Genomic DNA, 23,831 nt, shown 5'->3' with positions numbered 1-23,831 from the left:
AGGTGACGTGCAGGTGAGGTGACGTGCAGGTGAGGTGACTTGCAGGTGAGGTGAGGTGAGGTGACGTGCAGGTGAGGTGAGGTGCAGGTGAGGTGAGGTGCAGGTGAGGTGAGGTGCAGGTGAGGTGACATGCAGGTGAGGTGAGGTGCAGGTGAGGTGACGTGCAGGTGAGGTGAGGTGCAGGTGAGGTGAGGTGCAGGTGAGGTGAGGTGCAGGTGAGGTGACGTGCAGGTGACGTGCAGGTGAGGTGCAGGTGAGGTGAGGTGCAGGTGAGGTGACGTGCAGGTGACGTGCAGGTGAGGTGAGGTGCAGGTGAGGTGAGGTGCAGGTGAGGTGAGGTGAGGTGAGGTACAGGTGAGGTGAGGTGCAGGTGAGGTGAGGTGCAGGTGAGGTGAGGTGCAGGTGAGGTGAGGTGCAGGTGAGGTGCAGGTGAGGTGCAGGTGAGGTGCAGGTGAGGTACAGGTGAGGTGAGGTGCAGGTGAGGTGAGGTGCAGGTGAGGTGCAGGTGAGGTGCAGGTGAGGTGCAGGTGAGGTACAGGTGAGGTGAGGTGCAGGTGAGGTGACGTGCAGGTGAGGTGAGGTGCAGGTGAGGCGCCATGCCTGGCCTTGGCCCCACCTTCCTGGCTAACGCTCACCCCTTTCCCTAGGCTCCTACCTGTCCCCACATCCACCAAGGAGGGCTGGGCGGCGGTGGGCGCAGCCCCTCACAGCCACAGAACTCTGGATCACCAAAGTGCTGAGGCCTCAAACTAGACAGGAAGTGGAGGGATTGGGGATGTTCCCTCGGCAAGAGGGTGCCATGTAGAACGTAGAAACGGGGACTCTAAAACGCCCTTTCAGGAATGGACACAGAAACGTGAGCGCTTTTGGCACAAGGGTGAGTTTGAATATCTTTGTTTAAAAGGTTATTTTTTTTAACTATAGCATGAGAAATACATGCCATTATTTTCAATATATAAAAACATCTTCAGTAGGTTCCACACAGAATTTTGGAAAGCTAAGCTGGACTCGGAGCAGGTCTGCTGCTCCCCAAGGCACTACCCTTCGAAGGAAGGTTTCCACCACCTGGCTGCAAAACGGAAAGGAGAAGGCCTGTTTCCAAAAGGTCTCCACACCCCTTTGGGCGGAAAACAGCCGCCGTTCATTCCTGCGCTCACATCCAGAGAGGAAGCCTAGATTCAGGCGACAAGAACAGAATATGGGCTTCTCATACCACACACATATATTTCCTATTTCTCTGGAATGGTGCTGTGTCATTACTATGCACAAAATCAGATTCTTCAAGAAAATTGTTTTTTAGACCGAGCAGGTGGCTCACGCCTGTGATCCCAGCACTTTGGGAGGCTGTGGCAGGTGGATCACGAGGTCAGTAGTTCGAGACCAGCCTGGCCAACATGGTGAAACCCCGTCTTTACTAAAAATACAAAAATTAGCCGGGTGTGGTGGCGCATGCCTGTAATCCCAGCTACTCAGAAGGGTGAGGTAGATGAATCACTTGAACCCAGGAGGCAGAGGTTGCAGTGAGCCGAGATTGCACCACTGCACTCCAGCCTGGGTGACAGGGCAAGACTCTGTCTCAAAACAAAAAAAAATGTTTTTAAATACTGGTGTAATTACCCCAAAAAACGCCTAAGGAGGCCTGCAGTCTGCCTCATGCATGCCACATTCAGTCTTAACAGCTTCACCAGCCCTCGGCCCTGTTTGCCACAGAAAAGCTGAAACCGCAGGTTTCTGGGTCAATTTACACTGTCCAATCCCTGACCTGCCCTCTTCCTGAGACAGCCAACCAGAGGCCTCCGAGGTCCTGCCAAGGGAACTCTGAAGGGAAGAGCATCTCTGCGGCCGGCGCGCAACACAAAACAGCTAAGCAAGCCCAACTTGTGTCCTCGGTCTGAAGTCACATCCTGAAAAGCCTGGTCGCACCAGAAATGAAACACACATGGTTTCCCAATGCTTCCTGTTCTGAGTCTCCAGTGAGGACAAGATCGCCAGAAGGTTCTGTCTCCCTCTCTCAGTAACAGTGAGAAGAGAAACAGGCAACTGGATATTGGGCAGGATCTTGGCTCCAGCCTCGGGTTGGTTCACGGAGCTTCTGTCTTCACCACGGAGGCCTCTGCCGATTCGCAGGGCAGGGCCACAACTGACCGGCTCCACCACGACTGCTCCGCGGCCGCGGCCGCCCGGAAGGCCCTGAGGAACTGCTCTTTGGTGATTTCAGGAGGTTCTTTCCCTGCACATTTGCACAGATTCAGGATAAAACCCAACACATCGGAGCCAGACAGTATTCTTGTTGGGACATGTGAAGGGGCCACTGGCCTTGGGGTGGGACACTGGTCCTAGAGAGACCCACCTGCCCCTCTTGGACAAGCCCAACCCAGGTCCCGGAATTCTGTTCCACCTCCCTGGTTCCCAGTCACCCCCAGGACTGACAGAGGGTAGAAGGCGTCCTATCTCCAGGACACGTGGTATCCACTAGATCTCAGGAGTTCAGAAGTAGTCATCATTTTATAAACCTCGGAGTTCTAGAAGATTTCTTAGGACATGCCAGGCAACATGGTACATGCACAGAATCCCAAAGGAGCGTCTCTCAGAATCTTCCTCGAGTACAAGCAATGCAAATGATCACTGAGATGGACAATTTCAAATCTGAACCCAGTATCTGGAATGCAATTTTCCACCTGAAATTGGCATATCATCTGCACTGACTGCAGCCTGGAAGGCATCTACCCGTTGAGCATCGGAACATCCCAGGTTCCTCCTGAGAACGTCACCCACCTTTAAGGGTTCTGACAAAGTATCTGAAGAGCTCTCGATACGAGTCCTGGTAGCGGCTAGCCTGGGTCTGGGAGCCGAGGGACAGGGACGTGCCCCGCCCAGTGATGCCCAAGGGATTCTGATTCTCCATCTGCAGCGCACCTTGGGACCCACGCACCTGGGAGCCATTGCAAGACAGGAGTTAACCAGGCCGAGCACAGGAAGTGGGGAGGGGAAGGGGATGACTGAACACCACCAGGGCTTTTGCTGGTGGGGGTGGGGCGGGCAGGTGACACATGACGCAGGCCTTCCAGGACCGTCATTATCACTTCCCATGGCACACCGTGACCAACACCAGCTTTCCATGTAATGGCCAAGGAAGCACAGGCTTCTATAGAGCAACAGCCAATGTAAAGGAAAGCCACCGTCACAAAACAGCTCCTGGAGGCCCAGAGGCCAGAGAACGAACTCTCTTCAAAACCTGAAGACGTGGCTCTCACCAGAAAACTAAAACGAATATTTACCGAGCACTGACTATGCACAAGGTGTGCTGCATGTGCTCCGACTGGGGATGGCCAGGTGATGACCTCTATTTAACCAGCAGGATCAACCCGGCTGATGACCTCTATCTAACCCGCACAATCAACCCAGCTGAGGGTGGCCGGGTGACGACCCCTATCTAACCCGCACAATCAACCCAGATGAGGGTGGCCGGGTGACAACCTCTCTCTAACCCGTACAATCAACCCAGCTGAGGGTGGCCGGGTGACGACCCCTATCTAACCCGCACAATCGACCCAGCTGAGGGTGGCCGGGTGACGACCCCTATCTAACCCGCACAATCGACCCAGCTGAGGGTGGCCGGGTGACGACCCCTATCTAACCCGCACAATCGACCCAGCTGAGGGTGGCCGGGTGACGACCCCTATCTAACCCGCACAATCGACCCAGCTGAGGGTGGCCGGGTGACGACCCCTATCTAACCCGCACAATCGACCCAGCTGAGGGTGGCCGGGTGACAACCTCTCTCTAACCCGCACAATCAACCTGGCTGACGACCTCTATCTAACCCATAGAACGAACCCAGCTTTTCACAGTGGACTGGCGAGGGGTGGAAAAGGGCAGGGGGTCACCTCCAATCTCTGGTCACAGCTGTCTGTACGGTGCTGGCTGACGTCCACGCTGACCACAGCCCCACAGGGAAACTTCATGCTGATCATAACAGTGCCTGCATCTTTTAAGGCGGCCATATCTAAGCAGAAGACTTTGGATGATACAAAAGTTAATTTAGGCAAATTATAAACTGCTTTGTTTGGTTTTTTGAGAGTCTTGTTCTGTCGCCCAGGCTGGAGTGCAGTGGCACGATCGTGGCTCACTGCAACCTCTGCCTCCCGGGTTCAAGCAATTCTCCTGCCTCAGCCTCCCAAGTAGCTGGGATTACAGGCGTCCACTATCACACCCAGCTAATTTTTTTGTATTTTCAGTAGAGACGGGGTTTCACCATGTTGGCCAGGCTGGTTTCGAACTCCTGACCTCAAGTGATCCCGCAGCCTCGGCCTCCCAAAGTGCTGGGATTACAGTGCTAGGATTACCACCACATCCAGCCTGAACTCACCGCTTTAACTGAAGCAGTGGACGAAAGGCATAGCCAAGCAGTTTCACAGAAACTGGTCCTTAATAGAAAATTAACTCTAAATTGTTCCAAAATGGGTCCCTGAGAGGCATGGGGACGCTGCCCAGCAAGCGGTCCAGTTCCGTGTTTGCTAAGCTTCTACGGCACCGGCAGTCCCAGGCCCAGGCACCTTCTGGACCCTGGGGGTACAGCCATGAGCCTAGCAGAGCCAGTCCCCATGTCCCCACCTGGGGAGCAGGCCCCAGACAGGTACTTGTCTGGCCTTCTGAGGAAGAGCGAGAAGTGGACAAGAAGACAGTGGGGTTGCGGGGGACGGCACCTGCAGGCCTGAGGCAGGAGATAAGGGTCTGGAGGCAGGGAACCTAAGGCTGTTTCCCAACAACTTTGAACTATATTGAAGGGAAAACCCTAACTTTACACTCCTAAGTAACAAAAGGACCAGAGGCTACTGCCTTTGCAAACCCCTTCACCTCTTCTGCCTGGCAGATGGGAAACTGGCTGTCTGCAACAAATCAGACTGACTGCGGGTCAAGTCTTCGTTTGCAACTTTGTGACTTCAGTTCAGCCTCTGAATGGTCCCGGTCCACACCGATCAGACTGACTGCAGGCTGAGTTCTAGTTTGTGAACAAGGATAACTTTGTAACTTCACCCTAGCCTCTGACTGGTTGCTTTTTGCAACCACTTCATTGACATGAGGTGAGCACGAAGTGGCCAATGGGAAACTTCTAGCCGGTATTTGGGTCCCAGAAGATTCTGGATCCAGGCCCTAGAGCTGCTGCTCGGGCCACTCCTACACTGTGGAGTGTGTTTCATTTTCAATAAATACCTGCTTTTGTTCTTTTGTTGCTTCATCCTTTCTTTGCTTTGCTGGGTGTTTTGTCCAATTCTTTGTTCAAAACACCAAGAACCTGGACAATGTGCAGTCCAGACCCTCGACCGGTGACAGGCCCGCGGGGTCGGTGGAGACCATGGCCTCCACCTGTGCTCTGGAGGGCTCAGAGCAGGCAGGCACCTGGTCCAACTGAGGTCTTACAGAGAAGAGATTGCAGGCAGATGGCCACAGCCAGGATGAGGACACGGCTGGGACTGGAGTGGTGGCCAGCGGAGCAGGGTGGGTGGGTGAACTTTGGGCGGATGGGGGAGGTGGTGCCAAAAGGGGGTGCTGACGAGACAGAGTGAAGCAGGTGCTGAGAAGAGTCAGCGCTGGCACCAGCTGGGCCTGGACTTGCCCGAGTACACAAAGGGTGGTGTAAGGGGTACCACGTCAGTCCTGGTCCAAGCCTCAGGACGTCTGAGTGTTTCCGCTTTGGTGCCCGGAGGCCATCAAATGTGTGGCCATGCTGCTGTGGGGACCTGAGGAGGCATGGGGACGACACAGAAGAGAACCCAGGTGACAGCAGGGCCTGGCCCTGTGACCCTGGTGGGGCTGTTCCAGGCAGGCCGCTGACCACCTGGCTGTAGTCACATGAGTGACCACTGGGCAGACCAAAAGAGGGACTCCAGCCAAGCCCAGTTCAAGCTGCAGAATCCTAACTACCCAGTGGCTGTTGTTTCAAACCGTGACGTGTGCGCGTGACGTGTGCGCGTGATGTGTGCGTGTGACGTGTGCACGTGACGTGTGTGCGTGACATGTGTGTGACGTGTGTGTGTGACGTGTGTGCGTGACGTGTGTGTGGTATGTCATAAAGCAACAGATAACCTGTCCTCTGCAGCAGCCCTCAGGACCCACCCTGAGCTTCTGCTGCCAGGCCAGGACCTGGGAACCAGCACCCCCAGCCCCGCCTTCACCTGGAGATCACTGATGATCTCCTAATCTGTGTGCATCCCAGCCTGGCTGTGCTTCCGGCCAGAACTGTGTTTATTCACCTTCGCAACCTTAGAAACTATAGGGGGCCTGTCACATCGCAGGGGCTGGAGAAGTGGTTACTGAAACAGTGACTTTCAAAGTTCATCAAACATGAAATACTTCCTGCATGATGCCTTTCAACCTCGGGAAACGCCTGAGGGGTTCAGTGACGTGACCAGTTAGTCATCTTTTTTACATGTGCTCCACGTTACTTTATCTACTCCCCAAAGCTGAGAGTCAGGGAGGAATCCTGAACAGGGGCCCCAGCCTGTGCTACATTTCAACCAGCCTCGGTGGTCACAGGAGCACCTTGCAACAGTGAAGCCCACTCTTACCTGGGCAGAAGGCATGTCCCAGAGAAAACAGTGTCCGAAGTGGCCTCCCCCAGCAACACGCATGTGGCATCCACGTCGTGCACAGCAGCGTTGTAGAAAATCCCACCTGGACACAAGGGAGGGTGAGCTCTGGCTTCTGGTCTTGAGGGAAGCTACTGGCGAGAAGCACTGGAGGTTTCTGGGTCACTGTGTCCACGTGACATGGACACAGACGCCACAGCGCCATGCATTCCCCCAACAACGCGGATGCCCACCTGCCCTCTTTAGGGAAGCCGGAGAGGCTGCTGGGAACAGGCTGCTGATGGCGGTGATCCCGTGGATCCTCCCCAGGGCGTGGCCGACACAAACTTGCTTGTGCAAGAACTGGAAAGCCGGATCAAAGCGCCCGGGAGGGCCGGGCGCGGTGGCTCAAGCCTGTAATCCCAGCACTTTGGGAGGCCGAGACGGGCGGATCACGACGTCAGGAGTTCGAGACCATCCTGGCTAACACGGTGAAACCCCGTCTCTACTAAAAAATACAAAAAACTAGCCGGGCGAGGTGGTGGGCGCCTGTAGTCCCAGCTACTCGGGAGGCTGAGGCAGGAGAATGGCGTAAAAACCCGGGAGGCGGAGCTTGCAGTGAGCTGAGATCCGGCCACTGCACTCCAGCCTGGGCGACACAGCAAGACTCCGTCTCAAAAAAAAAAAAAAAAAAAAAAAAAAAAGCGCCCGGGAGAGGAGCTGGGAAACGAAGCAGGCGAGCCCATTCCTCGAAGCCCATTCTCCCTGAGACGCGTGGGCACGGGGACAGCCAGCTGAGCTCCTGAAGCCAAATTCGACACCAGAGTCCCTTCTGGGCCACGTCCCTCAAAGCCCTTTTGAAAGCAGGTAAACTGATGCCCGCGACAGCCATCGTGCCCCGGGCAGGAGCCAGAGCAGGAGGCAATCAGCGCCACTGAGAGCCCTTCAAACACCAGCCCTGCCACAATGACCTATCTATTTACTCGTTTCTCATCTGTCCTCCTCTCCAGACGGTAAGCTCCATGCGGCAAAGGCCACGCGGCCTTACTCACCAACAGATGCCAACCCAACAAGGTGCCAGCAACCAGGGGCCACCCAGACTCCGGTCAGTGGCCAGTAATGTCACCCATATAATCTGCGGTTTGCAGACGATGGAACTGCTCAGGAGTTCTCCAAGGCACCCACATAACCGAGCTGGCAGTTGGCAGAGACATAACTGAGAACCAGCAGGACCCACTCAAAATCTGCACCCCTGCACACCCCGCTGTCGCCAGGGCTTTAGAACAAGACCAGCAAATGAGAAAAATCAGTGGCAATACCTATTTCCCTCTTCTGGAAATGAGAATCTCATTTAGAGATTGCAGGTTAACTTTTTTTAAAAAACAAAGTACCCTGAGTATTTTGCATAGTTTTATTTGAAAATGAAGGAAAAAAATCACAAGGAAACTGTCCTTACTTGTAAAATCCACAGACCAAAGGCTTTCCACGTCCGTCAGCTTCATCGAAGCAGGACTGGGCAGCCTGACAATTCAAACTCGGCAGCCTCTCGCAAAGCACCCCCTTCCCTGGAAACCGTAAAATGAAAACCAAGAGGTCACAGCTCCGAGAAGAGAGCATCACAGACCAAAAGTCCCAGCTTGCCCCTAAGCCTGGTAGCTGCCATTTAGATTCTGATTCCTGGTGACACAATGAGTCAGGCACACTAACAGGAACACGTTCATCTCAAACCTGTAACTACAGATATAATTTTTTTTTTTTTGACATGGTCTCGCTCTGTTGCCCAGGCGGGAGTACAGGCGTGCGATGATCACTCACACTGCAGCCTCAGGCTCCCGGCTCCAGTGATCCTCCTGCCTACCTCAGCCCGCCGCATAGCTGGGACCACAGCGCGCACCACCACGTCTGCCTACCTCAGCCCCCGTAGCTGGGACCACAGTGCACACCACCATGTCTGCCTACCTCAGCCCCCCGAATAGCTGGGACTACAGTGCGCACCACCACGCCCAATTTACTTATTTTTTGTAGACAGGGTCTCCCTATGCTGCCCAAGCTGTTCTCAAACTCCTGATTTTAACCGATCCTCCTGCCTCAGCCTCTCAAAACGCTGGGACTACAGGTGTGAACCACTGCGCCCAGCCCAGATGTAATTCCTATCAGTATTCTTCGAACTTGAATAATATACAGATACCTTTTAAAGGAAAGCAAAATTCTCATCGTTCCCCAGTGTTGACTTCAATTATTTTGAACATAGTGCTACTTAAATATGTATAAACATAAAATCAGGTATCAATTCCTTTTATATAACTATTAAACCAAAAATCATATATTAGATTAAGAATAAAACCACAAAACCAAGTAAATCCAAATCCATGCTTATTTGATGTGAAGATGATGTTCTGCTGCAACTAACCAGCCCCAGCAGAGCATCTGTGCCCCCAACAGCCTCCACGTAGTTGTTTCAGAGACCATGGGCCCCGCAGAGGACTCCGATTCCCCCTCATGCTTCCCTATTCAAATTGCTGCAGATGCCTTCCTGGGCTTCAGGGCATCACTCACAACACAAGGCCAAGACAATGAAAGTGTATTACTTGATACAGGTGGGTCAACAGACACCGCTTTGGTCACTGAATTACATGGCTCTGCTGGCTGTGAAGTGGCTCAGTTACACTTCACAGCCGTGTAATTCACTGGCTGTGAAGTGTAACTGACCACGCTCCATGAACATAGGGACCAAGTGGGGACCTGGGGAGCAGAGGAAAGCCAGGGTCTGTGACTGAGTGTGCTCCGTGAACCCAGGTACCAAGTGGGGACCTGGGAGAGGAGAGCCAGGGTCTGTAACTGAGCATGCTCTGTGAACCCAGGAACTGAGCATGCTCCGTGAACCCAGACACTGAGTGGGAAGCAGGGGAGTGGAAGGGAGCCAGGGCTGGGTCCCAGCATCTCTAGTCTAGATGGCTCCATTCAAATGACCAAAATATGTGCCTAGTTTCTTTCTTTTAGATTACCAGATGGAAATGCCAAATTATGACCTGTTTGTTGAGAACTTAACAGATCTCAAAGGACACCATCAATGTCTTGGAGGCTGTCAACACCCATTTGAGAAACGCTACGTCCCATTTTGTATTTAAGCCTTCCTGTCCCTAATTGGCCAAGAGATCAGTCACTAGAAGTGGTGGCACCTTCAGAAGAAGTGATGTCAAGTAATTTTCTCTGCTTGTGCAACACAAACCTATCTGCGGCCTTGTGGAAGGATCTCCTGAATCATTTCCAAAAATTCTTTCCCACAAGTAACTGTCAGCCTGTAGTTCCTAAATAGGTTATTACTTAGGAGCCTAAGCAAAGTTCCTTTTATGGAATATTGCAATATTTTGCTTAAGATAAAAATAAGTTACAATGACTTAAGCTTCTACCTCAGGAAGCCAGATCCCAGGTCAGCAAACCAGAGCCAGGTCTGTTTCTGTACATCCTGGGGAGCTAAGAAAGGTTTTCAAATTTTTAAGGATCAGTTCCTATTCTGCACAGACAGTTCCAGGAAACTGGAGGAGGAAAATGCTTCCCGACTCAGTCTGTGAGGCAAGCATTTCTTTTTTTTTTTTTTTTTTTTTTTTTGGAGACGGAGTCTCGCTCTGTCGCCCAGACTGGAGTGCAGTGGCCGGATCTCAGCTCACTGCAAGCTCCGCCTCCCGGGTTTACACTATTCTCCTGCCTCAGCCTCCCGAGTAGCTGGGACTACAGGCGCCAGCCACCTCGCCCGGCTAGTTTTTTGTATTTTTAGTAGAGACGGGGTTTCACCGTGTTAGCCAGGATGGTCTCGATCTCCTGACCTCGTGATCCGCCCGTCTCGGCCTCCCAAAGTGCTGGGATTACAGGCTTGAGCCACCGCGCCCGGCCAACGAGGCAAGCATTTCTTTGAAACCAAAACCAGGTAAGGCCATTACAAAAAAAGAAAACTACAGACCGATATCCTTCATGAACACAGACACAAAAATTTTTAATACAAAATTAGTGTCAGGCCTCTGAGCCCAAGCCAAGCCATCGCATCCCCTGTGACTTGCTCCTATAAGCCCAGATGGCCTGAAGTAACTGAAGAATCACAAAAGAAGTGCAAATGCCCTGCCTCGCCTTAACTGATGACATTCCACCACAAAACAAGTGAAAATGGCCGGTCCTTGCCTTAAGCGATGATACTATCTTGTGAAATTCCTTTTCCTGGCTCATCCTGGCTCAAAAACTCCCCCACTGAGCACCTTGTGACCCCCACTCCTGCCCGCCAGAGAACAACCCCCCTTTGACTGTAATTTTCCTTCACCTACCCAAATCCTATAAAACGGCCCCACCCTTATCTCCCTTCCCTGACTCTCTCTTCGGACTCAGCCCACCTGCACCCAGGTGATTAAAAAGCTTTATTGCTCACACAAAGCCTGTTTGGTGGTCTCTTCACACGGATGCACATGACAATTAGCAGACCAAATCCAACAATGTAGAAAAAAAATACGACAATATGATCAAGTGGGGCTTATCACAGGAATGCAAGGTTGGTTCAACATCAGAAGATCAATCATTTATCATCTCAACAGATGCAGAAAATGCACTCACTGAAGTCAACATCTATTCATAAAAAAAAAAAAAAAAAAAAAAACTTTTGGCAAATTAGGAACAGAAAGTGAGTTCCTCAACCTAATAGAATGTATGTTAACTCAGACCTATAATGAAAGGCTGAATGCTTCCGCCCTAAGATTGAGAACAAGACAAGGCTCTTATAACTCTAATTCAACATCACATGGCAGGTCCTCACCAGTACAATTAGGCAAGAAAGAGAAAGCCACACTGGGAAGGAAGGAAGGGGAGGGCAAGAGGGAGGGAAGGAAGAAAGGACGGATGGAGGGAGGGAGGAAGGACGGGCAGGTGAGAGAGAGAGTAAAAGTAAGAAAGTAGTCACTATTCACAGGAAAGATGATCACCAACATAGATCACAAGTCTATGACAATGTAAGAAATCTAATAAATGAGCTTAGTGAGGTCACAGAACCCAAGGTCAGTATATAAAGTCAATCATATTTCTAGATAGTAGCACTAAACAACTGGAAACAGAAAATTAAAACAGTACCCCCCTTTTTTTTTTTTTTTTTTGAGACAGAGTCTCGCTCTGTCGCCCAGGCTGGAGTGCTGTGGCCGGATCTCAGCTCACTGCAAGCTCCGCCTCCCGGGTTCAGGCCATTCTCCTGCCTCAGCCTCCCGAGTAGCTGGGACTACAGGCGCCCGCCACCTCGCCCGGCTAGTTTTTTGTATTTTTTAGTAGAGACGGGGTTTCACCGTGTTAGCCAGGATGGTCTCGATCTCCTGACCTCCTGATCCGCCCGTCTCAGCCTCCCAAAGTGCTGGGATTACAGGCTTGAGCCACCGCGCGCGGCCAACAGTACCACTTTTAAAAGCACCAAAATAGGCCAGGTGTGGTGGCTCACACCTGTAACCCAGCACTTTGGGAGGCCGAGGCGGGCAGATCACCTGAGGTTGGGAGTTTGAGACCAGCCTGACCAACGTGGAGAAACCCTGTCTCTACTAAAAATACAAAATTAGCCGGGCATGGTGGCTCACGCCTGTAATCCCAGCACTTTGGGAGGCCGAGATGGGTGGATCCATCTCAAAAAAAAAAAAAAAGCATCAAAATAACAAACATAAGATCTGGACACTGAAAAGTACAAAACACTAATCACAGAAACCAAAGATGACCTCAATAAATGCAGAGATGTGGCAACTCTGTGAAGATGTCCATTCTTCCCAGGCAATTCTACAGATCCAATGCAACCCCAGCTGAAATCCTAGCAGGATGTTAGTTGTAGAAACCAACAAGGGGACTCGAAAACATATATGGAAGGACAAAAGTTCTAGAATAGCCAAAACTATTTTGAACAAGCTGGAGGACTCCCACAACCTCATTCCAGACCCAGCAGACAGCAACGGCAACTGGTGGAACTGGTGAGAGGGCAGAGGGCTCTGTGGAGGAACAAGAGGCTGATTCTGGACACAAGTGCCAAGGCAGCTCTGAGGAGGATGGAGTCACCTCCACAGCACCCCAGTGTCTGTAACCAACTGCCCTCAAAGCAGCTGTGCTGTCCTGGCCCCGGGCTGTGGCTCTCAAAACCCACAGTCCCGGCAGCAGCCTCCTGCTGCCTGCGTTCCTGGACACGGCAGAGGTGCATTCTGCGGCCACCCCACCTACAGCCCCGTCACCAGTCCTTCCAATGATCCTCTCTGCAGTGGTTCACCTCAGCAGCTTCTGCTTCCCACACTGCTGCCCCCTGGAACCGACACAAAGGTCAAAGAGCATGGGAAGTCTCCAAGAGACAGAGCTGCACACCTGCATTCACAGCATTACTCACACAAGCCAAACCGCGGAAGCAACCCCGGCATCCACCTACAGACGAGTGGAGGAACAAAGTGTGCTATGTCCACAGCACGATGACTCTTCAGCCTTAAAGAGGTAGGAAATGCCGCCACACACCACCACACAGATGAACCCTGAGGGCTCTGTGCTGAGTGAAATAAGCCAGTCACAAAAGGACAACAATCGCACAATTCCTTTTCTGTGGGGTCCCTGGGGCAGTCAAATCCAGAGTCAGAAAGTAGAGGCCGGGCGCGGTGGCTCATGCCTGTAATCCCAGCACTTTGGGAGGCCAAGGCAGGTGGATCATCTGAGGTCGGGAGTTCAAGACCAGCCTGACCAACATGGAGAAACCCCATCTCTACTAAAAATACAAAAAATTATCTGGGCATGGTGGTGCATGCCTGTAATCTCAGCTACTTGGGAGGCTGAAGCAGGAGAATCACTTAAACCCGGGAGGCAGAGGTTGTGGTGAGCTGAGATTGCGCCATTGCACTCCAGCCTGGGCAACAAGAGTGAAACTCCATCTCAAAAAAAAAAAAGAAAGAAAGTAGAATGGGGGGCCGGGCGCGGTGGCTCAAGCCTGTAATCCCAGCACTTTGGGAGGCCGAGACGGGCAGATCACGAGGTCAGGAGATCGAGACCATCCTGGCTAACACAGTGAAACTCCGTCTCTACTAAAAAATACAAAAAACTAGCCGGGCACGGTGGCGGGCGCCTGTAGTCCCAACTACTCGGGAGGCTGAGGCAGGAGAATGGCGTGAACCCAGGAGGCGGAGCTTGCAGTGAGCTGAGATCCGGCCACTGCACTCCAGCCTGGGCGGCAGAGCGAGACTCCGTCTCAAAAAAAAAAAAAAGAAAGTAGAATGGGGGTCACCAGGGCTGGGGGAGGGAAAAAGGAGAGCTGCCATTTAATGGGTCAGGAGTGTCAGTTTGGGAAGATGGACGGGGCGGTGATGGCTGCACAACAGTGTGAACTTAATGCCATGGAAACTCTACACTTAAACGGTACATTAGGCCGGCGTGATGTCCAGAACTCTACGCTCAAACATGGTACATTAGGCCGGGCGTGATGGCTCACACCTGTAATCCCAGCATTTGGGGAGGCCAAGGCAGGTGGATCATGGCGAAAAAAGAGATCAGATTGTAACTGTGTCTGTGTAGAAAAAGGAAGACATAAGAAACTCCATTTTGATCTGTACTAAGAAAAATTCTTCTGCTTTGAGATGCTGTTCATCTGTAACTCTTGTCCCAACCCTGTGCTCACAAAAGCATATCCTGTATGGAATCAAGGTTTAAGGAATTTAGGGCCGTGCAGGATGTGCTTTGTTAAAAATGTGTTTGTGAAAGTCATCGCCATTCTCCATTCTCGATTAACCAGAGACACAATGCACTGTGCAAGGCCACAGGGACCCCTGCCCAAGAAAGCCTGGGTATTGTCCAGGTTCCCCCGCACTGAGACAGCCTAAGATATGGCCTCATGGGAAGGGAAAGACCTTACAGTCCCCCAGTCTGACACCCACAAAGGGTCTGTGCTGAGGAGGAGCAGTGCAAGAGGGAGGCCTCTGTGCAGTTGAGATAAGAGGAAGGCATCTACCTCCTGCTTGTCCCTGGGAATGGAATGTCTCGGTGTAAAACCCGACCATACATTCTATTTACTAAAATAGGAGAAAACCGCCCTATGGCTGGAGGTGAGACATGCTGGCGGCAATACTGTTCTGCTGCTCTTTACTGTGCTGAGATGTTTGTGTAAAGTTAAACATAAATCTGGCCTACGTGCACATCCAGGCACAGCACCTTTCCTTAAACTTATTTATGACACAGAGTCTTTTGTTCACACATTTTCCTACTGACCCTCTCCCCACCATCACCCTATAGTCACACCGCATTCCCCTCACCAAAATAGTAAAGATAGTGATCAACAAATACTGAGGGAACTTAGGGACCAGCGCCAGTGCAGGTCCTCACTTGCTGAGCGCCAGTCCCCTGGACCCACTTTTCTTCCTCTATACTTTTGTCTCTGTGTCTTATTTCCATTTCTCAGTCTCTCATCTCCACCTTGCAAGAAATACCCACAGGTGTGGAGGGGCAGGCCTCCTTCAAAATCACTTATGCTCAGGAGTTCGAGATCAGCCTGGGCAACATGATGAAACCCCATCTTTACAAAAAAATTTAAAATTTGCCAGGTGTGGTGGCACACGCCTGCAGTCCCAGCTATTTGGGGCGGCTGAGGCAGGAGGATTGCCTCAACCTGGGAGGTTGAGGCTACAGTGAGCTGAGATTGTGCCGCTGCACTCTAGTCTGGGTGACAGAGCAAGACCTCATTTCCAAAAAAAAAAAAGTACATTTTATGTGGATTTTACCACAATTAAACCAAAACAGTAACAGATAACAGACACATAAAATGATTGGCGTGGTGGCACGCGCCTGTAGTCCCAGCTACTCTGGAGGCTGAGGCAGGAGAATTGCTTGAACCCGGCAGTGGAGGTTGCAGTGAGCCGAGATCGCACCACTGCACTCCAGCCTGGGGGACAGAGTGAGACTCCATCAGAGATTGGGAGACGCCAGATTCTAGGTGTATAAAAATATAACATATAAAGTTGGGGAGGCCATGTTAGTTACCTTTTCTACTTAACTTCTTGTTTTTATTCCCCAAATGTCCTGAAGAACAAACTCTCCCTTCCCCAGTATGATACCAATTAGCATTCCCAGGAGCCCACATCTTCAAGAACACAATCCAGGAATGCTAACCAGACCACACGGCCCTTCCCAGACTTCCCAGTAGCTTTTCCTTTCATGCAAACCCACCAGACACCGGGCCACATCAGCGGACAGGTACTGCCCACTAGAAACACAAGTGTGTGACCATGAGGGTGGACAGAGTGGCCCGGCCCGTACCTGCTCGGAGAGCATGCATCATGATTTCAGAAGCTGCCTCCGGCGGAGAGCAGACAGCTACTCCAGAGACGCTGCAGGAATAAAGCGGAATGTTAAGAGCGTGCTTTGAGACCTAGAACATTTCAAAATCCATGCTGCTAACACCACTCTATAAACCATCTCAGGCACGAGAAAAACACAAGAAAAAGGCCTCAACAAAGCAAATTGTGAAAACATTTCCAGTATGACTTACTTCAGAATTTAACTTGCTAATTTTGAGGAATAAAATACAGATTCCAGCCAAGTCACAGAATAGGCTTCTGTGAGTCAAATTCTATTAAGATCCTCAGGGTCAGGTGCAGGGGCTCACACCTGTAATCCCAGCACTTTGAGGTTTAGCTGAGGCAGGAGGATCCCTTGAGCCCAGGAGTTCAAGGCCAGCCTGGGAAACATGGCAAAAACCAGTCTCTAGAAAAAATACTAAAAAAAATTAGCCAAGCTTGGTGTCACACACCTGTAGTCCCAGCTACTCAGTAGGCTGAGGTGGGAGGATCACTTGAGCCCAGGAGGTTGAGGCTGCAGTGAGCTGTGATCGCACCACTGCACTCCAGCCTGGGTGACAAAGCAAGACTCTTTCAAAAAAACGATCCTCAGAATGAGTCTATCTCCCCTTCCTCAGCCTACAGAGGTCAGCCTCAGGTGTGGGCTGGACAGGAGCCCGGGGATTTCCGAGGACTGTGATCTCCAGGCTGGCCACACAGGTGCATGCAGTTCGTAAAAACACACCAACTCGGGCACTTTGCTGTGTGTCTCATGTATGAATGTGCACACTCTGTGAATGTGATACCCAAGTGAAGTGTGCAAACCTGCCTAAAGCAGATGCCACACAAGATAACCGAAAACTAAAATTTGCAGACCAGGCGCAGTGGCTCACGCCTATAGTCCCAGCACTTTGGGAGGCTGAGGCAGGCAGATCACGAGGTCAGGAGATCGAGACCATCCTGGCTAACACGGTGAAACCCCATCTCTACTAAAAATACAAATTAGCCAGGCGTGGTGGCGCACGCCTGTAGTCCCAGCTACTCTGGAGGCTGAGGCAGGAGAATCGCTTGAACCCGGGAGGCGGAGCTTGCAGTGAGCCGAGATTGTGCCACTGCACTCCAGCCTGGGCGACAGAGTGAGACTCCGTCTCAAAAAATAAATAAAATAAATAAATAAAATAAAACTTGCCAACTTTCCAAAAACACACACAAAGCGATAACATTCACGAACATTCTTCTGCAGTGACAATGGGCTTTGCTGAGATACAACACTGCCCAGCTGATACGTTCAGAGCCCTCCACGTACATTAACAAGCTGGGGTCAAACTCTCCTCTTACTACGCTATTAAGAGCATGTCCAAACCTGGACATGCCAAAGGTGAGCCAGGCCTGTCCTGTGAGCAGCACTGGCCAGCTCTGCGAAACACCAGGCAGTGCCCAGCCCAGGCCTGAACACAAGGGCTGCACCTGACCCCAGGGCTGGGTGGCTGCCCTGGAGCCCATCTACTTGCTGTGGGCCCGTCTACACCCAGTGGGCAGCAAGTATAGATATTGCTCCAGCTGCTGGAGACACTGCTCCTGAACAAGATAGACATGTCACACCCAGCTGCTCGAGTGAAGGGAGGAAGCCAGGACCCCATCGCAAAGGTTGTACATTCAAAATATCCCAAATCCAGCCACACTGCTGCCCTGGTCCAAGCCCAGCATGCCTCATTGGCCCCACAATACCCCTCGCTGGTGTCCCTGCGTCCTTCTCCTCCGCCCCCTGAGTGGCTTTCAAACCAAACCAACCCCTGGTGGCTTTCAAAGCCTCTGGGTCACCCCCAGGCTCCTTGAGCCTGGGACCTCATTGCCCAGCCCTCACCCTGAGTTCACTCCATTCCTGCCGGTACGGCCACTCGGCTACATCAAGGCCTGGAGAAGACTCAGTGTCCTCTTTGTAGAGTGTGCTCATCCCCAGATACCCCCATGGCCATCTCACTGACCCACCTAGGTCCCTGCTCCAATGCCCCCTCCTCAGAGTCTTCCCCAGCCATCTCACCTAAAACAGCGCTCCCACCAGCCTCCCTCTCCCGACGGCGTGAGTTCTCTCCACAGAGTTTATTGCTACTGATGTATTGAGATCTACTCAGCTGCCTCTGCACCCAATTCAGCAACACAAGGATGGGGGCTTTGCAGCATTCAGAGCCATTTCTCCAGCCCCCAGGACGGTGCCCGGCACACAGCAGGTGTTCAGTGAACCTCTGCTGACAACTGAAACCGCACCGCTGGTCGTTGAGGACAATGTCCGCATCCTGTTCCCGAACCACTCTGGTGTTGGCCAAATGCTCAGCTCTGAAGGCTCACTCCACGCCACACAGCTGGTCCTCCACCACGTACAGCAAGCAGCAGCCGTTCTCATCCACCACACTCGGCAGCAGTGCTGGGCTCCCAAAGCCCACCCCAAAGATGGCCAGGCCAAGGTGGTCGGCCACCCTGGCTCCAAAGTCATGACAGCATCTCAGGCCTCCTCCACGGAGCACCCTATGGGAGGGAGGCTTCGGAAAATCTCTGGGTGGTCCGCTCTGAGGGCACTGCTGGTGTCTTTACTTGGAAAGCAGAAAACACTGAAAGGTGGCGGGTGGAGGTAGATGGTGTTGCATCCTCCTGGGCAGACAAGTCGCTTGTGGTGATGCTGATGGCAGTAGGGTTGACAGGGAGCAGAGACGTGTGGCCCACGGCGGGAGGAGGTACCGTGCCAATGCTGGGACTGCCTGAGAGAATGAGCTGGGGCTGAGGCTGATGGGGCAAAGGCTGGTGGCGAGGGTGTGCGTGAAGGCCGGTGGCAGTGAGATCCGAGGCGGCCGAGCTGGACAAAAGACACATTCATTTAAACAAAGTGGTAGGACTCACAGCACCCAGTCCACAATCATCTCAGAGGATCAAAAGTGGAGAGTCACTCTGCAAACCAGTATGTATCTGGCTTGTGATAAGACAGCATGCGGGTGGCCACGCACACTTTAACAAAACTGCAAGACTTCACAGGGTTACTCCCCAAGTGGGCAAGCCACTAGCAGATCCGTAAACGTAGTGTCATCAGGCGGCCTGTCCACATACTTCGGAAACTTTTGCAGGGCAGAGAATCCTAAAATAGCCGGCAGCCCGCTGGGATGTGTCCTGAAATACTAGCGTTGGCACTGACACTTACACGAGAATGGGCGTCCGCAGGCCGTGCTGCGGATGAGTCTGCGGTTCCTGTGGTGCCTGCCCGAGGACAGGTGCTCCGGGATGCGGTCCCTGGGCACGCGCATAGGCAGCTCGCAGGCCGTGCAGGAAAGGGTCTCCACCACAGACGTGTCCCCAGAGTCACTGTGCTCAGTCAGGGGCTGCTACACCACCAGGTCGGTGAACTCCGCCGCGCAGTCGTGCAAAGTCTTTTTCCGGCCCATTGTCGGGTCCGGGATGGAAACGGAGGCAGCCTTGACCCCCGACCGAGGGCCCCGTGGGATCTGCGCTCACCGCCTTGCGAGCAGAGGCGTTCGCGTCGGAGGCCCCACACTTGGGGAGCGGGGAGCTGGGGTCTCTGGTGGTCCCACAGGAGGAGGAGGAGGGACGGAGCAGGTGGGAAGGATGAGCGCTCCCGCGTGCAGCGGTGGCTGGAGTGGGTCCCTCTGAGCTGGAGTGGTCTCCGAGGGGCGGCGGATGCTCGGAGGAGGCGGGTCCCTTAGGGCCGGGGGCCAGGGCGATCCCACCTGGAGAAGCCTCGCGGGCGAGAAGCGGGTCCCTTCCTGGGGCAGATGGAGACGCGGGAGTCTTCCCCGAGAGGTGACCGAGGCCAGTCAGCGGCCCCTGGGGCCCAAGGCCGGGGACTCTCGGCCGCCGGTGGACGGGCAGGGCCGGCCCGCCTGGGTAGGCGGCGGGGTGAAGGTCTCCGGGGCCCGAGGCGGCAACGTGCCACCCGCCGGGCAACCAGCCCATCCCCAGCTCCCATCTGGGGATCCGCACCCGCGCGCCGCGGCGCCGCAGTTTAAAGCCCGTGAGATCCTGCAACAACCCGGATCCGGAAGTGCGGGGGCAGAGCAGGGCGAGGATAGGGGTGGGACCTTCGGTGCACAGCCGGGGCCTAGTCGAAGGAGGTTCAGGGCGCGGGGCGGGGCGGGGCTCCCACAGAGGGGCGGGGTCTTGGGCGTGGGGGCGGAGCCTGTGCGGGGCGTGGAGATCTGACGGGTCCCAGATGCACGTGCACCCAGGTGCTGACCGCCCCACCTTAGGCGGTTTCTCTGGGCCCCTTATTTCCAAGTGGAGTCGCTCTCCCCACAGGATTTCCCCGATTGGCAAGAGGGTTTTATTTTCTTATTAAGAAAATAAAATTGACTCTGCAATTTACAACTTTTTTTTTTTTTTTACCGTAACCAAAAATCTTAGGCTTGTTAGTGTTTGACTTTCCACTCAGTTTTTGTTGTTGTTTTGTTTTTGGTTTTTGGGTTTTTTTGAGACAGAGTCTCCCTCTATCACCCAGGTGGGAGTGCAGTGGCGTTATCTCGGCTCACTGCAACCTCTGCCTCCCGGGTTCAAGCGATGCTCCTGCCTCAACCTCCCAAGTAGCTGGGACTACAGGCACAAGTTTTATCAGCAAAGACCCTGAAGGCCCAGGCTGCTTTTCCGTGAGTACAAGGACACAACACCTGTGGGAGGTGTGGGCCCAGGCGCGGGATGCTGAGCTCACACGACCCCTAGGCCTAGGTAGCAAATAGACGCACGTGTGCCTTTCACACTCCGCCCTCACTTCACACTGGCCCACCCACTCCTTGCTCTGGGAAATGAGGACGCAGCAGGAGATACCTGTAGCTCACACACACACACACACACACTCTGCCCCCCGCAATGGCCAGACTTCCAGGGCTGCCTCGCTTCCGAGATACATTTTCGGGTGCCACTAGTACGGTCCAGCCCTACGGGGCTTAGCGGGTGTTCTCCCCGTGTGTAGAGACGAGAGATTGTAATAAATAAAGGCACAAGACAAAGAGATAAAGAGAAAGCAGCTGGGCCCGGGGGACCACTACCATGAAGACGCGGAGACCGGTAGTGGCCCCAAATGGCTGGGCTCACTGATATTTATTGCACACAAGACAAGGGGGCAGGGTAAGGAGGGTGAATCGTCTAAGTGATTGACAAGGTGAAGCAAGTCACATGATTACAGGATAGGGGGCCCTTCCCTTTTAGGTAGCCTAAGCCGAGAGATAAGACAGCATACGTCAGCGTTTTCTTCTCCGCACTTACAAGAGAGATCAAAGACTTTAAGATTTTCACTATTTCTTCTACCTCTATCTACTACGAACTTCAAAGAGGAACCAGGAGTACGGGAGGAGCATGAAAGCGGACGAGGAGCGTGACCACTGAAGCACAGCACCACAGGGAGGGGTTTAGGCCTCTGGGTGACTGCGGGCAGGCCTGGATGATATCCAGCCTTCCACAAGAAGCTGGGGGTACAGAGTGTTCCCTGACTCCTCCAAGGAAAGGAGACTCCCTTTCGTGATCTGCTAAGTAACAGGGGCCTTCCCAGACACTGGCGTTACGGCTTGACCAAGGAGCCCTCAAGCGGCCTTTATTGCAGGCGTAACAAAAGGCTCACTTCTTGCCTTCTAGGTTACTTCTCACAATGTCCCTTCAGCACCTGACCCTATACCTGCCGGTTACTTCTAGGTTATGTTGGTAATGCAACAAAGAGTAATATTAAAAGCTAATGATTAAAATGTTTATAATAATGATTGATAATTGTTCATGATCATCTCTATATCTAATCTGTATTATGACTATTCTTATTCTATCTTCTTTATTATATTGAAACAGTTTGTGCCTTCGGTTTCTTGCCTCAGCACCTAGGTAATCCTCCGCCCACAGCCACTGGCCCGCATTTAAGCCAGCTCCAAACATACCTTCTAGATCTGGGGGAAATCTAGCCATTTTCACACGAAGTGACAAGACTAGAAGCTTTGATTTGTTTCTATAGATTGAATGTCGGCCCCAAGATAAGCTTTCTATTTAATATTGGCTTCTCTATCGATCAAACTGTCACCATGAGTTTCTGGTAACTGAACCAGAAATCGACTTGAGTGGTTTAATAGACGAGGAGTCTGCTGAACAGCATTTCAGAGACCAATGTAAAAACAAAGCACAATACATGTGATTTTCAAACACGCTGGACCTCAGGCCAATGTGACAACATTTCCTGTGGTCCAAGTCCCCAAAACAATTAGAAATTGCATGTGGAAGACTACAAAATAATCGCCAAAAGAGAAATCGGCAAAGCAAGAATTCTTTCTCAGTATTTGAGGCTGGTAAAAGTGCTTTATTTCTTATTAAAACACAGTATGTGTCACTTAATAACAGGGATATGTTTTGAGAAGTGCATCATTAGGCAATTTCATCATCCTGCAGACATCATACTGTGTGCTCACACAAACCTAGGTGGTTTACAGCCTAGTACACCCCTAGGCTATATGCTATACCTGTTGCTTAGGCTGCAAACCTGTACAGCATGTTCCTGAGTATTGTAGGCAGTTGGAACACAATGGTATGTGTGTATCTACACATGCCCAAACACAGAAAAGGTATGGTGAAAATACACTATCAGATTCTTTTTTTTTTTTTTTTTTTTTTGAGACGGAGTCTTAACTCTGTTGCCCAGGCTGGAGTGCAGTGGTGCAATCTGGGCTCACTGTAAGCTCCGCCTCTCGGGCTAACGCCATTCTCCTGCCTCAGCCTCCCAAGTAGCTGGGACTACAGGCGCCCACCACCATGCCCAGCTAATTTTTGTATTTTTAGTAGAGATGGGGTTTCACCGTATTAGCCAGGATGGTCTCAATCTCCTGACCTTGTGATCCGCCCACCTCGGCCTCCCAAAGTGCTGGGATTACAGGCATGAGCCACCACACCCGGCCAAAATACAGTATTAGATTCCTAAGACACTGCCATTGTATTGGTCTGTCATTTGGTCTATCATTGACCAAAATTTCATTATTTGGTATATGACTGTAGGTAAAAAATTCAAATATATACTAGGCTTGTTTTGTACTTTTATATTTAGATGCAAAAAACTGAAAGAGATTTTTGGGTGGTAAATATTTTTTATAAAGTCATATTGGAAAGGATGGGGTCATGAATTTCTATGGGGAAAAGAGATCAGATTGTAACTGTGTCTACGTAGAAAAGGAAGACACAAGAAACTCCATTTTCATCTGTACTAACAAAAATTGTTCTGCTTTGAGATGCTGTTCATCTGTAACTTTAGCCCCAACCCTGTGCTCACAGAAACATGTGCTGTATAGAATCAAGGTTTAATGGATTTAGGGCTGTGCAGGATGTGCCTTGTTAACAATATGTTTGCAGGCAGTATGCCTGGTAAAAGTCATCGCCATTCTCCTTTCTCTATTAACCAGGGGCACAATGCACTGTGGAAAGCCGCAGGGACCTCTGCCCGAGAAAGCCGGGTATTGTCCAAGGTTTGCCCCCACTGAGACAGCCTGAGATATGGCCTCGTGGGAAAGGAAAGACCCTACCTCCCCCAGCCCAACACCCATGAAGGGTCTGTGCTGAGGAGGAGGAGGAGAGAAAGAGGGAGGCCTCTTTGCAGTTGAGATAAGAGGAAGGTTTCCATCTCCTGCTCGTCCCTGGGAATGGAATATCTCAGTGTAAAGCCGACCATTCGTTCTATTCTGAGATAGGAGCAAACCGCCCTGTGGCTGGAGGTGAGACATGCTGGCAACAATACTGCTCTGTTACTCTTTGCTACACTGAGATGTTTGTGGAAAGTGAAACATAAATCTAGCCTATGTGCACATCCAGGCACAGCACCTTTCCTTGGACTTATTCACGACACAGATTCCTTTGCTCACATGTTTCCCTGCTGACCTTCTCCTCACCATAACCCTGTTGCCCTGCCACACTCCCCTCACCAAGATAGTAAAAACAGTGATCCATAAAT

General features: G+C 52.0%; 1 protein-coding gene, 1 long non-coding RNA gene and 1 pseudogene across 12 annotated transcripts; 1 reads left to right on the top strand and 2 right to left on the bottom strand.

Moving 5' to 3' along the window:
* Positions 1 to 864: 864 nt before the first annotated feature.
* Positions 865 to 19,915, bottom strand: LOC106998315 (myo-inositol 2-dehydrogenase-like). Of its 11 annotated transcripts, none has more exons than XM_077978490.1 (8): positions 17,910 to 19,915; positions 15,849 to 15,919; positions 8,026 to 8,134; positions 6,570 to 6,675; positions 5,215 to 5,741; positions 3,888 to 4,006; positions 2,776 to 2,932; positions 865 to 2,230 (listed from the first exon to the last, which is right to left on the bottom strand). In XM_077978490.1, the coding sequence occupies exons 6-8, from the start codon at positions 4,002 to 4,004 to the stop codon at positions 2,082 to 2,084; spliced, it is 423 nt and encodes a 140-aa protein (XP_077834616.1). In that variant the 5' UTR covers positions 4,005 to 4,006; positions 5,215 to 5,741; positions 6,570 to 6,675; positions 8,026 to 8,134; positions 15,849 to 15,919; positions 17,910 to 19,915; the 3' UTR covers positions 865 to 2,081. The 11 variants fall into 11 exon arrangements, with proteins under 11 accessions (XP_077834616.1, XP_077834590.1, XP_077834584.1 ...); XM_077978464.1 differs by lacking the exon at positions 5,215 to 5,741 and having other exon boundaries at positions 17,910 to 18,716; positions 19,056 to 19,915; XM_077978458.1 differs by lacking the exon at positions 5,215 to 5,741.
* Positions 17,968 to 18,733, bottom strand: LOC144336858 (putative TP73 antisense gene protein 1; annotated as a pseudogene).
* Positions 19,916 to 20,017: 102 nt separating the features above from the next.
* LOC144336876 (uncharacterized) lies at positions 20,018 to 21,604 on the top strand. The gene is made up of 3 exons (XR_013409284.1): positions 20,018 to 20,097; positions 20,367 to 20,511; positions 21,071 to 21,604. It is a non-coding gene; the product is annotated as an uncharacterized LOC144336876 (long non-coding RNA).
* Positions 21,605 to 23,831: the final 2,227 nt, after the last annotated feature.

The sequence above is a fragment of the Macaca mulatta genome, chromosome 1, assembly GCF_049350105.2.
Source record: "Macaca mulatta isolate MMU2019108-1 chromosome 1, T2T-MMU8v2.0, whole genome shotgun sequence".
NCBI lineage: Eukaryota > Metazoa > Chordata > Mammalia > Primates > Cercopithecidae > Macaca > Macaca mulatta.
This window is presented reverse-complemented; position numbering and strand designations above follow the sequence as displayed.